We start from the raw sequence: 13,476 nt of genomic DNA, 5'->3' as shown, positions 1-13,476 counted from the left end.
TAAGTAAAGGAGCCATTACCAAGGCTCACCTGCTCCCAGGAGCTCACTGTCTAGAATTGCCACGGTTTCCTGATTAGTGTGTATAGCTCTAGGCTTCCCAGCTGGACAGAAGGCTGTAAAAGGGAAGCCACATAGACAAGGCTAGGACAGACTACTCGAGATGAAAGAAACAGGACATGGCCAATACGATGAGCTTCGGGTATGCTCGAGGGTGGGCTCCCAGGATGGTCATCACAGTATGCGCTTGCTCTGGGGTCTTTACTGCTCCCACCATAATAAGTATGAACTGACTCTGAAGTAGCCTTCACAAGAATCACGTGACAGAGAAACAAACAGAGGAACCACAATGTGAAGAACATCCCAACAACACGATGCTCAACATCACCAGGCTGCCCCCAGGACGTAGTCTGTCCTGGTAGTGTGGAACCCAAACAGAACAGGAAACCTGTGTGAGTTATGTGAATTACCAACTTTCTCATGTTCAAGATCACCCCAAAGAACCCTTGAATATTAGCATCCCCTGAAAGCAGGCAGGGGTTCCTTTTTTAAAAGTTGTTCATTTTCTTTACACATAAAAAAATAAATCAAATGGGAAATAAAACCTGATTCAGTAAGTAATGTATGCATTAAATAAAACTGGTGTTGAAAAATAGTCACAACCATTCTATTTACCCATGATTCTTCTTTATTTGGCTGCTAAATATAGGGGCATGTTAGTATTGCTGTCAGCTTAATAGAAGGCATTAGAGGCTCTAACAGTGGTGCGAGAAGCTGTAGATAAATCTTTTCTACGCTGGGTGTTAGTAGGGTACTGCGATGTTAGATGCCTGCAGGACACTTCTCTTTTTTAGTTCCACTTCTGCACTGCAGTTCATAAGGGGAACACTCATACTGAAAAAAAGAAAAAATTAAACATCAAATCTAGCAAACGATTAGCACCAGCATTCCAGAAAACTTCAGCGCCGCCTGTGTTTTCAGCTTCTGCTCCAACTTCATTGCTACAAAACAAGAGAAAATAGTAGGTTGATGAGAAAAGTAAAACTTCAGATCTACACCTGAAAATGTATACATTAACCTTTGGGCAAAGAGTCTCATATAAAAAATTATTTCTAGTAGGAAATTTTTGTTTATTTTCCCCCACAGGAGCTGTTTTCTTGTTACCCAATTAGTGGCATGATAAAGACACGCAGCTGTACCTTCACATCAGACTCTGATCTCTTGAGAGCTCAGCAGAGCAGCTCTGGCCTCGTGCAAGGGGTTAGGATGGCTTTGAGGGGCTGGTGCAGCCTTAGGGGACAGCATTGCCACCTCCCACCCACAAGCCCTCACACATCAATCACTTGGCTGCTGCCCCGCCCCCTTCCTTTAGCTGGAGACTCCACCATTCCCTAGAATGTAATCTCTCAAACAAGGAGGGAAAGTGAAGTGGGACTGGAACAAGTCCCAGCTTTTGCAAAATGGACTATTACAAAACACCGAGACAGAGACAGCAAATGGGCCTCCTATTGTTGTTTCTGTTGTTGTTTCGGGTACTGATTCAATTGGCTTTATAATGCTACTGTGTGGCACAGGAGTGATTTTCATAATTTTTTTATCCATCAATCTCCACATGGTCCTATTTGACAGGGTTAGACTCTCCAGAACAGAAGACATAAACTTAACTGAGGGGGATGGGTCTTAGTAGATTATACAATTCAAAAAGGAAGTTTGAAAGTATCAAGGGATGAGGGCAGAAGAGAAATTTACTCTGATCGAACAATGTGATGGAATGGCATTAATGGAAGGAAATGACCATAACTTTGTATTTCCAGGTGCCAATGGAGCATTCCAAAATGGCAGGTGGAGAAGAGAAGAGGCCCATTGCTCTTCTGTAAACAAGTCTCCCTGCTTTGCCCTGAGCTGGATCACAGGGTGATGAAGCCGTGGTCTGGGAGACCTGACTCCAAAAGAAACAACAGCTAATTAAAGCAGACAGGAAACCTGAGTATGGCATGGCCAGGTGGCTAAGCAGAATCGTTTGTGAAACGTGGATACATTCTGTATCATTTAGGAGAAACTAAATCTATTAGATGAGAAGGAGGAGGTAAGAAAAAAAGCTACTAAAACAAGGGGGTAGCTCCACCACTGCACTGATTTGTTTTGGCCCCAGAAAATCAGCAGTCATGAAATAAGTTGCAGCTTTCATCATCTGGGATTCTCCGAAGCTTTAAAATAGAAGGAGGAAATGACTAAATCGCATCGCCTCCTTTTCTTTCTAGCAAATAAAAACTACCATCTATTTGATTTTCCTGAAAGTACCAACATTTGGTGGTGAATACTACAGGAGATTTAAAGGAATCATCATCCTTTAGCTAATGCTTATGAAGTGTTATGTATTTTATATGCTAAGCACTTTGCACGCATAAATGCAGATCTTCACCATTATCCCTTGATCTCGTTTTACAGAGAATGAAATTGAGGCTCAAAAAGATTAAATATCATGCCCAAGGCCACAGCATTTGAAATGAAACCCTAGCCTATCCAGTGTTTTCTATTTGTTTTTGTTGGTGGGGTAGTCATTAGTCTGTCTTAGCCGTATACGAAAACCCATAGTGTGTCTGGCTTGTAAATGATCAACTGTGTCACTGGAAGTATTTAAAACAGAAGTCGTGTAAGGATATAAGTGCAGACAGGATCGTAACATTATTCAATTCAAATCCTCTGAATTCTTTTCATATAAGATTTATAATTATGTAAGTAGTTAAGTCAGATTGAAGAGGAAGAGGTAGTTCATCCTCCGTTGCCATGCTGGCAAACTCAGCACTATTTCCCAGTTCTTCCTGAACCCACTGGCAGATCAAAGTAATGTCTGGCATCACAGTTCAGCAGCTGGTTTTGAAATGATTCATCATGCTATGACAGAGTCAGAGTTTTCAACATTTTGTGAAGTTTTTAGTTTCCTTTGCCATTCTCAGTACATAAAGTGTTAAATAACTTGGGAAAAACAAAGGTCTGACATTTCAGAAAGATGAAGTTCATTAATAAAATAAATAAATAAATCCTTATGTTTCAGACTAGCCCCCTGGTAGCTAAGCCTTGGGATTTTCTCACGCTGCCAGTTGAACAACACGCTTATTTTGGATATAAGAAAATATAAATAAGAAAGAATTTAAGACATTTTTAAAAAGCATAATTTTGAAGGGACTCAAATTCCAATTTTTTTTATTTGGAGTGAACTTTAGGTAATAAGTAATGTAGGGTTGTAAAATTTTAAGCCAATGTTACCGAAAGCATTTCTTAAAAGAATGTGCTGTGTAAAATTTTTATTCCCTTTTTATTCAAAACCATTCACGTATACTTTTCTCTGCCAAATGAAAGCAAAATGATCTACATATGTGCCCTTATAAGTATGAAACCAGACTTCATGTATCCAGAAAAAAAGTTATTTCCAGGAAATGTATATAATCTTATTGCTATATACTCACTGCTTTCTGAAAGATTTTAAATGTATTTTGGACATTTACATAACTACTAACTTTGGTGTGAAAACACAAGATCTAGTATCAGAATTCATTTTCCAGAAGCCAGAAGCTATAAAATGTGCAGTAATTAAGGGTCCTATAAAGGTAGCCTTTTAGTAATATTCTCTACAGAGAAAAGTAGTATTCTCTATAGAGAATATAGGTATAATGGATGCTAAAGAGCATCACATTGAATCTGGGGTCAAAACATTTAATATCTGGATGACTTGAGCTCCAAATACTTATTAGCCCTGATCTTATTTTGCTTATCTTGAAAAATTAGCACACGGAGTACTGTAAGTCCATCTAGTTCCATGACTTCTGCTCAGCTTTACCATGTCTCTCATACCAATGCAAAACCCAACAATAATCTATTGAGATGAATTCGAAGGAGAGACCCCAAACTCATCAAATCCCTACCTCTCCTATATTAGATTGAACGTGTCCCTAGAAAAGAAAAATAAATGACACTTGTGCCTTTCTACTGACTACTTCAGAGTAAGACTTTCAGATTGCAGTTCTGCCCCTTGTCGACCAGTTGAAAGAATGAAGAGAAATTAAAAAGAAGAGGCTTCATTCTCCTTTTTGAAAATAAGGGAAGTTGGGCGTCTGGGTGGCTCAGTCAGTCCAACTCTTGGTTTTGGCTCAGGTCATGATCTCATGGGTTGCGAGATTGAGCCCTGCATTGGCTCCTTGCTCAGCGGGGATTCTACTAGAAGATTCTCTCCCTCTGCTCCTCTCCCCACTAAAATAAATAAATCTTTTTAAAAAAGAAAATATGGGAAGCAATTTCCCTCCCTCCTTCGTAGAGCATTTACTTTAAAAAACTTGTCATTGTAAATACATTCTCCTCCCTTGGAAATATATATATATATACATTCTTCTGAAAATTCAATGGCCATTTTGTCAGCTTTAAGACCTAGGAATGTCTTTCTCAAGGACTTTGAGAACCATTCCTTTGTAAGTAAATGTCCAAGTGAGACGGCACCCTTATTTCCTAGTTTCTGAGGGCCTAACTTTATCTGATACCTGCTCCAAGTTGTAAAACTGACTCTTGTCATCAAGATAGGAAAAGTGTAATTTTGCTTTGTGTAAAGCCAATTAACTAACACAGTTTCCCTAATTGCCAGGCAATTTAGAGTGAACTATATATAATAAATACTACTGTGAAATCTTCTTACTTGAGGATGAATTGAATTATTGTTTATTTTGAGAACCGTGTATATAATGGATTGTATCTGCTTGGCTATATGAAGGGTGAGATTTCTTCCTATCTTTGCAATCTCTGTGATTGTGATGATTATCGCATTCTGGTTTAATGCTTATTTAATAACAAAAGTGTTTCCTTTCTCTACTATCTCTAAGAAGATGATTTCTGGGTTGGCAGAATTTTTTAAAGTTAAATTTCCCCAAAACAGGCAGGGGGCTTACAACCCAGGAAAGTCATTTTGATGGGGTGCCAAATCTGCGCTAGGAATGTCCTTCTCTTTCTCATTGCCTTGTCTACCTGGATGCCTAAGCAGGGTGGCTATCCATTCAGGTGTTCATATTATTTGCGTTTATTAGATACATTTACTCTGGCTCTCTAGCCAGTTGTCTATCAAAGCATATGAACTTTCTTTTAATCAGCAGTTAATAATATCCAGATTCTGAGTTCTTGCCTGAGATTACAACCTTGAACTCGGCAATCCAAGATTTTTCAAAGCCTGATTTTGAGAAATAACATTTATGGGAAATTGCCTCAAGGGAACAGAGTGGGCCCATTTCTCTTGATAATTTCATTTTTACCCTTGAATCAAACCAGAAAATGAGAGTGGCTTCCATGCACAAGACACTTATTTTCTCTGTCCTATGTTCTCATCTGGAGAATAGAGATAAAGGAACGAGACATGTATCCCCTAAGATTAGAACTTTAAACATCAATGGAGGTTCTGGAATTCAAAATAAAATGAACACGAAATGCTTATATGCACCACAGCAGCAAATCAGTCATAGTCACCTTGCTAGCAGTATTGTTATCTTGCCAACTCTTAAATTTTTATCAAAAATCTGCAAAGAGAAGGAATGAGAAAACAGGAGAATTTGCCTAGTATGTGTTTACGGGCAGTTGGTGAATGATTAGCTCTCGAGTTGTGTTAATAGCAAGTGGATCCAAAAGGTCAGAATCAACTGCATCTAATCATGTTTTTGGAAATCAATTGACCCTCAAGTTAAAAATAAAATAGGCCCAGGGCTGCATGTAGCAGGCGATGTGAAGAGCAGCAGGTCTGATTCTATCTCATTCCCCAGTATGACTTTCACAATTAAGCCTGCGGAGAGAGAAGTGGGCTATAGAATGATTGTGGATCAGAGTTGCTGAATTCACAAGATATGATGAATACAATCAGAAATAATTATTGCTACAAGAATTTAATTTCTTCTAAGTAACTCTACTCAGAAATCATTTACCTCAGGCAGGGAGTTTGCTATAAATTAGATGGTGTTATATATACACCTACTTTGGAAATTACTGCCTTGGTGTGAACAATTGACATGTATGAAAGTGACCTTCTTTGAAAATTGATCAGGTCAAATCAAAATTTAGGGATGTCATCTGCTTGTATGAGGGTTCATCGCTGGCCAAGTGTTTTTTGAAGTGCCATATAAAATGCTAAATAAAATATCCTTTGGAATGTAATACCCCCCACTCAACCCCCCACACTCAGCTTGCACCAAATGCTATGCCCAGCCCAGTCTAAGGATTTTCCAAACTTGCATGGAATATCAAAGAAGACAGAAAGAAATGTTAGGTTTTACTAAGAAAATTGCAGTGAATCTCAACATATAACAGAGCTCTCAAAATCAACCTACCAGGTTAAAGCACATGTTAAATCTTTATCATGCTAGACAGAAATATGTGACTCAATTTTTTATTAATTCAAAGCATTCCCTGAAACAAACTTCTTTAGGATTCTCCTGCTTTTACTTTTGAATTTTTGTTTCCGAGATTGAATAACTTATTTGCTTTCCTAGACCATCAAGAAAGGAGCCAGAATTTGAAGATCTCAAGTCTTGTTGCCTATTTGTACCACCTGGAGAGATTTTCAAACAACCAAAGCCTTTGCCCCCTTCAGAGATCTCGACTAAGTTTGCCTGGAGTGAAACCCTGCTACTGGGGCTTTTAAAAAGTCCCAGTGGATTCTAATGTTCAGCCAGAGTTGAGAAACCCCTGAACTAGATTATAACTGGAAATGTTGTTTTGAGGTAGTTCTTTTAAAGTGTATTTTTTAAATCATATGATTTATAAAAACAATGGGCAAATCCAATCAGGGAAACCTGAAGTCTGTTCGTTTTTAAAGGAATTACAAAGTAGGGGCACCTGGGTAGCTCAGTCGTTAAGGGTCTGCCTTAGGCTCAGGTCATGACCCCAGGGTCCTGGGACCAAGTCCCCGCATGGGGCTTCCTGCTCAGTGAGGAGCCTGCTTCTCCTCCCTCTCCCACTTCCCCTGCTTGTGTTCCCTCTCTCGCTGTCTCTGGTAGTAAGAAAGACAAACTGCGGTCTTCAGGAAATGAAAGAAAAACAAGGGGGGATTTCTGAGATCCAGTTTAAGGTTCTTCCATAATTCTTTATTTTCACTGGGTATTTAACGGGAACGGGTTACTCCTTAGGGCATAGAGTCATAAGAATAGAATTGTTTTATAAAAACAGATCATTTTCTTTGTTGGTGCCATGTAGACAAGTAAATAAAAAAGAAAGGGTTTGGGGAAAATATTGCAGTCTGCCCACATATCATAAGGAGTTGTAAGAAATTGTGAAATTGCTCTAAAATGTGTCAATATTACTAACAAATAAAATGTAGCACACTGGAAAAATAAAATGGCCTTTGCTTAATTATTTACATTTCTTTTAATACCAACAGTAATTCACTATCTCTCATAAATATTAAACTTCAAACTTTAGTTTCTTTATTCTCATGTATTCCAAACCTGAGGTTGAAATCATCCTTTGTTAATCTTACCCACTGGCTTAATTTTAAGTTTTGTCTCTAGAATTATGATAATTGGTGCAAATATGACATCCAAGCTATTCTTTTTTGCAACACATTCAAAAGTTCTTAATTCAGCACTTATTATCTGAACTGGATGTCTTTGTTGTTTAAATAACCAATTGATTTTCTATTACTGTGTAGAAACACTCCTATTGTGTAGAAACAACCTATGTGAGTTTGAGCCAAAATTATTACATTTGAAAGAAACAGAACATTTGATTATTATTTTTTTTTAAGATTTATTTATTTATTTGAGAGAGAGAGAATGAGAGAGAGAGAACTCATGAGAGGGGATAGGGTCAGAGGACGAAGCAGACTCCCTGCCAAGCAGGGAGCCCGATGCGGGACTCGATCCAGGGACTCCGGGATCATGACCTGAGCCGAAGGCAGTCGCTTAACCAACTGAGCCACCCAGGCGCCCTGATTATTTCTTTTTACATTCATCTGAAATGTGTAAAATCTGGGGGCGCCTGGCTGACTCAGTGGGCAGAGCACGCAACTCTTGATCTCGGCATCATGAGTTCAAGCCCCATGTTGAGTGTAGAGATTAGTCCGAAAAAAAAAAAGAGCTCAGATGACAGAAGGAATGGCTTTGGAGTTGGAGAGAAGATAAGCCTCTGCAGGTTACTGAAGTTAAGAACCTAATTAATCAGTGACAAGAAACGCAGAGCGAGTTGTTAAGTCAATGGCTGAATGGGCAAGTTAGGAAAACATTCATTGAAGGTGTAAAATTTATTCAGTCGTTCTATTTTTGGACATAATTATCCAATTTTTTACTATTACACAATTTGCCACCATCACACTGAAAGGGCTAGCACATTTGACAGAGAATTAATATCCTTAATATGTAAAGGGAATTGACAACTCAGTAAGAAAAATACTACCCTACCAGTAGATAAATGCATAACATAATGCATTTGTCTGCACAAAGCAGACAAAAGTAACAGAAAAATACAGAATTCTTTAAATGTAAATAAATATGAAATAAATATGATTCCCCTTTTAAATTGTCAATATTTTAAAATATGATTTTCTTTATCTATTTATTAAAGATTTTATTTATTAGAGAGAGAGAGCATGACCAGGGGGAGCAGCAGAGGGAGAGGGAGAAGCAGGCTTCCCGCTGAGCAGGGAGCCCGTTGTGGGACTCGATCCCAGGACCCTGGGATCATGACCTGAGCCGAAGGCAGACACTTAACTGATTGAGCCACCCAGGCGTCCCTAAAATATGATTTTAAAAGGAAGAAAGATTTAGGGCCGCCTGGGTGGCTCAGGTGGTTAAGTGTCTGCTTTCGGCTCAGGTCATGATCCCAGGGTCCTCGGATCAAGTCCCGCCTCGGGCTCCTTGCTCAGTGGAGAGCCTGCTTCTCCCTCTCCCTCTGCTGCTCCCCCTGCTTGTGCTCTCTCACTCTCTCTCTCTTTCTCGAATAAATAAAATCTTAAAAAAAAAAAAAGGAAGAAAGATTTAGATAGTATAGCTAGAGATTTGGATAGAGAGCTGGACAGAGTATGGTCGAGTTCTTAAGAGCACAGGCTCGAGGCAGATCTGGATTCAAGTCCTGATGGAGCAGACACTTCCCAGCTATTTCACTTTAGGCAATATACCGATTTCCCTCAGCCTCAGTTTCCTCGTCTGTAAAATGGGAATAATAGTACTTAACTTCCTTTTGTGAAGATAAGTAAAATAAGGCATATAAAGTGCATAATACATTTTAACATATAGTAAGCACTCAGTAAATTGACCATTATGATAATTCTCAATGCTGGCAAGAGTACAGGGAAACAGCTGTAAAAACAGAGTGAATTGTTATAATTTTTCAGGAATGTATTTTGGCTACATCTATTAAAATTTTTCCATATGGTCCATACTCATGGAACCAACAATCCTATTTAAAATAATCAAAGATGTGCTCAAGGATAGAAATCCACACCTATTCACAACACGCTTTTCTAGTTTAATGCCTAATGTTACAGCAGAAAGCCACATGGTCTCATATGATAAAGGTTTTAAAATTTGCAGCAACAGGAACATCAGTTTATGAAAAGTAGATGAGATGCCCTAAATTGTAGAAAATTTGCTTGGGGAAAAGTTACATTTTATTTGGAATTTTATTATTCCCCTCTCCTTTTTATTATGTTTGCTTTTTTTCTAAACTTTAAGGCTGTAAAATTGACCATGCCTCATTTGTAAGGGTATCTGAAATTAAAGCATGAGCTCTCTTACTCCCTTCTGAAAGATAAGTCCTTTAAAAATTACTTTCTCCCCTCACATTAGGCACTTTATCTGAGAGGATGTAGAAGAAGAAAACACTGTTCAGTAATTCTTGCTCTTGATTAACAGAAAATTAAAAATTCCTGTACAGAATTTTTTTCTTTGCCTCTTTGGTATAACATTTATAAAAATACAAAGAGTTTTTTAAATTTATATTTTGTCAGCAGACATTCTCCAATTTTAAATTTATTTTTTGTCCCTGATCATGACCTGAGCCGAAAGCGGCTACACATTTGTATGAAAATCAGAGGCTACATTTCAGCTGGCATGTTTTTGCTTACATGCTACCTGATGTAAGCAGAATTTACCAGGGGATCAGGGGCAGGGCTCGGTGAGCTCAGCAGACATTCTCCAGTGAGCTGAAATGGAGACAGCAGGAGATACTGGGGTGTCTGATTCACAAGACCCACCATACGTATTACGGACACCCTTTGACCATCAAGAGAGGACAACAGGGTTTCACATATGAATCCAGGTGGAAATCTCAAAGACAGACACTGGGGAACTGGTTTGTGATCAAGTGCCACACACATCGGTACCTCCAGAACCCCTTCCACGTTAAGAAGCAAGAATTTACTTACTCACCTATCAGTTACTTCTGAACACCACGAAGTGGGCCAGTTAGCTTTATTTTTTTTAAAGGGGATAAAAACATGATCTTATTAATATTTTTTTAAATAAGATTTATTTCTACAATCTAATATCACATGGACATGGATAACTACATCTCTAATTGTATCTTACATTTACCTCTTTGGAATCAAGAGTTTCATGTTCAGGAATAGCCACCATTGGATGACTCAGCTTCACAGAAAAGATGCCCAGGATGACATTGGGGGGTAGAAGTGAGGAGAAATAAATGTTTACATTTCATTTAAATAGTTAGACAATGACATACGTATATTATTGCTGATCATAGTAGATTCTTCCAAGTGTAAACATTTGATTTGAACTGATTTGTTATTAAAACAAGGGAAGATATTCTTGACACAGAAAAAAAAACTGGCAGTGGTGAATTCTTTGAGCATAAGAACACATCTTATGTGTCGTTGTATCCCACATAAACTCTAACAGTGTCTGGCATACGGTATAGACATTTATTAATTGTTTATTGATTGAATGAATTGTTAAAACACACTGACAGATTTCACAGAGAGGAAATGAGCTATATTTATGTCTCAGCCCTCACAATAGGCCTCAAATTGAAAAGCTCCAAAGCAGAAGAAACAAATCATGCTTAGACCCACAGTAAATGCAGATGTTCCTACAGATAGTAAATGCTTACCTGGAATAAAAGCATTGTTCATTACTGCAAACAGTAATAATCTCAACATACAATGACTTCATAAATATTGTAATCTTATAGGGTATGTTGTTATAATGTAGTTTACAACACAGTGACTTTTTCACAGAAAAGGTTTTGTGCTTCTATAGGAATTTGATTATTGCATTGGTCATCCGAGCATTAGACATACACTTAAACCTATTAAGATAGAAGAAAGACATAGATAATGCAAGAAAAAGAGAGAGGCAGAATGAGGGACCCTCGCACATGGAAAGCAGGGGAGAGCTATCATTCATAATAAATCTATTTGCTCCTCTCTTTGGCCATCTCTCCTCATTCCAACATCAGGGTTGTGCCAAGAACATTCCTTGTTTCTGTTATTGTCCTGGGCAAATCAGGAGTATGAAAATAATTGCCCAGCTTTCACTCTCAGGCGGGTCCTGATATGATCAGTAACTCAGTAGAAGAGCGCCTACTTCCTAATCCTCCAGTAAAACTCAGTGATCTGGCCTCGGCCCCAGGACCATGCCAGTATTGGCTGCTGGGAAGGCCAAAGAGGTCCTTTTTCACCTTTCCTCAGGTTTCCCTCCCTCTGTGCCAGCAGATTTTCAAGAATGGAGTCTGTTTTTACCTAAAGTTATAGTTTCACTAAATCCCAAACATTACGCTCTGTTCCCAACTATGAAGTGTCCTGGGTATCATAACATCAGGACTCCTGGCTGCCTGAGGCCTTTGCTTTAAATAGAAGCATGATCTGGCCCCAGAGCCAACTGGAGATCTAAATAGCATTCCAGAAATCAGCCGGAAGTGCTTACTTTCTCTTGTTCATCAGGGTCTCCTGAGATCTTCAGCATGGCTCAGGACTGGACCCTATGTACCATTTCAAACCTTAGACCCAGGTAATTGGTCCTGGAGGCAGCAGACTCTTTAGCATACCTAGGCTATGCAGTAGTAATTATAAAAATCATCAGAGTTTGCACAATGTCAAATTTTCACTCTCCTAGTCTCCTAAAATAGAATAGGATAAATATCCTAAAATTTAAAATGTTGGAACTCTTCCAATAAGATGTTCAGCTAAGACTAGAAAAGTAATGGAGCAATTATGTAATACCTATTTTTATATTCCATTCCTTTTTTCCAATATAGGTACTCATTCATTTAAATCCATTTCATTTTAATCTTGAATTTCAAAAACTATGTGTTAATTACCTTAATCAACAAAAGAGAACAGAAAATGACTAATCCTGATTAATTGATAATCCCCAAATCATTTATGTTTGGCTTTGGAATACTTTCTTCTATTTATGATTTTTTTTTATCATAGTGGGTTTGCCTTTGTATTATCCTCAAACTGACTGAAAATGTAAAATAAAATGTGATATTAATACCCTTGAAGGGTAACAGATTTAGCCATAATAATTATGTACTCGCATGACACATTCATCACATGTATTTGTTTCGTTTTCACAACAATCTGGTGAAGTGAGCACTAGTATTACCCTGTTTCACAGATGAGGAAACCAAAGCATAGAGAGGCAGAATGACTTATTCCAGGTCCAGAACTAGTATGGGGTAGAGCCATGACTGGAAGCTGGATGAAAATGCCACACACTGTGCTTTCAAAGCAAGGATGAAGTGGTAATATGCAAGGAAGGTACTCAGGAGACGGGATGGGGGGCGAAGGGAAGGGAGTGCTGTGTGCCATTTCACAAAAGGAAGAGCCACGGATTAAAGGCATGAGTGCCCCATTCAGAGGCCAGAAGCAGTCAGGAGTGCCTGGTGTGGCTATGAAGGGCCACATTGGAGACATAATACAATGGAGTTTATGTGTCAGTTAAGGAGTCTGGCTTCATTCTCCAGGCAATGAGAAACCACAGAAGTACTTTAAGCAAGAAGAGGGGCATGTGTGATCAGATTTTCATTTCAAAAAATGTCTATGTGGCTGATGTGCAAAATACAGAAGGCGGGGGCGGGGGGAGGTGCTTGGAAGATTTAAGTAATCTGAGGGAGAGAATAAAGAAGAGGTCTAGATTAAAGCATTGTCTTGGAGTATGGAATAGACTCAAGATTTTCCTGCGTGACTCTAGACCCCCTACTCTCTAGGACGAGTGAGGAAGCATCAGGTAGACATGTCGCTATGTTACTGATTAGGGAAGACACACTGAAGCACTGGAGAGAAATAATGCTGAATGCTGATATCTCTGCTGAATGGAGAGATTTTGTAGTGAAGGAGGGCTAGAGATGCTAGGTGCAGGGGTGGGGGGGGTCCATAAAACACGGTGTGAAAATCTTCTCACAATCAGAATGGAGACAGTGACACTAAAACATTAAAATAAATTCTGCAGGGGCACCTGGCTGGCTCAGTCAGTATAGCAAGCAACTCTTGATCTC

At 38.8% G+C, this 13,476-nt stretch overlaps 1 protein-coding gene across 13 annotated transcripts in view; it reads right to left on the bottom strand.

Annotated features, from left to right (window-relative positions):
• Nucleotides 1–662: 662 nt before the first annotated feature.
• The window catches only part of MLIP (muscular LMNA interacting protein), a 245,731-nt gene continuing 232,917 nt past the window's right edge, over nt 663–13,476 (bottom strand). For 6 of the 13 annotated variants that reach the window (XM_081828434.1, XM_081828437.1, XM_081828432.1 and 3 more), the window contains 3 exons: nt 10,551–10,604; nt 10,386–10,425; nt 663–998 (listed from right to left, as the gene is read on the bottom strand). In XM_081828434.1, coding sequence (XP_081684560.1) covers nt 10,393–10,425; nt 10,551–10,604 — 87 coding nt within the window. In that variant the 3' untranslated portion in view covers nt 663–998; nt 10,386–10,392. The remainder of the gene's footprint in view (nt 999–10,385; nt 10,426–10,550; nt 10,605–13,476) is intronic. The other 7 variants (XM_081828443.1, XM_081828436.1, XM_081828442.1 and 4 more) reach the window with 3 other exon arrangements.

The sequence above is a fragment of the Leptonychotes weddellii genome, chromosome 8, assembly GCF_054177405.1.
Source record: "Leptonychotes weddellii isolate Sample4059 chromosome 8, ASM5417740v2, whole genome shotgun sequence".
Classification (NCBI taxonomy): Eukaryota; Metazoa; Chordata; class Mammalia; order Carnivora; family Phocidae; genus Leptonychotes; species Leptonychotes weddellii.
This window is presented reverse-complemented; position numbering and strand designations above follow the sequence as displayed.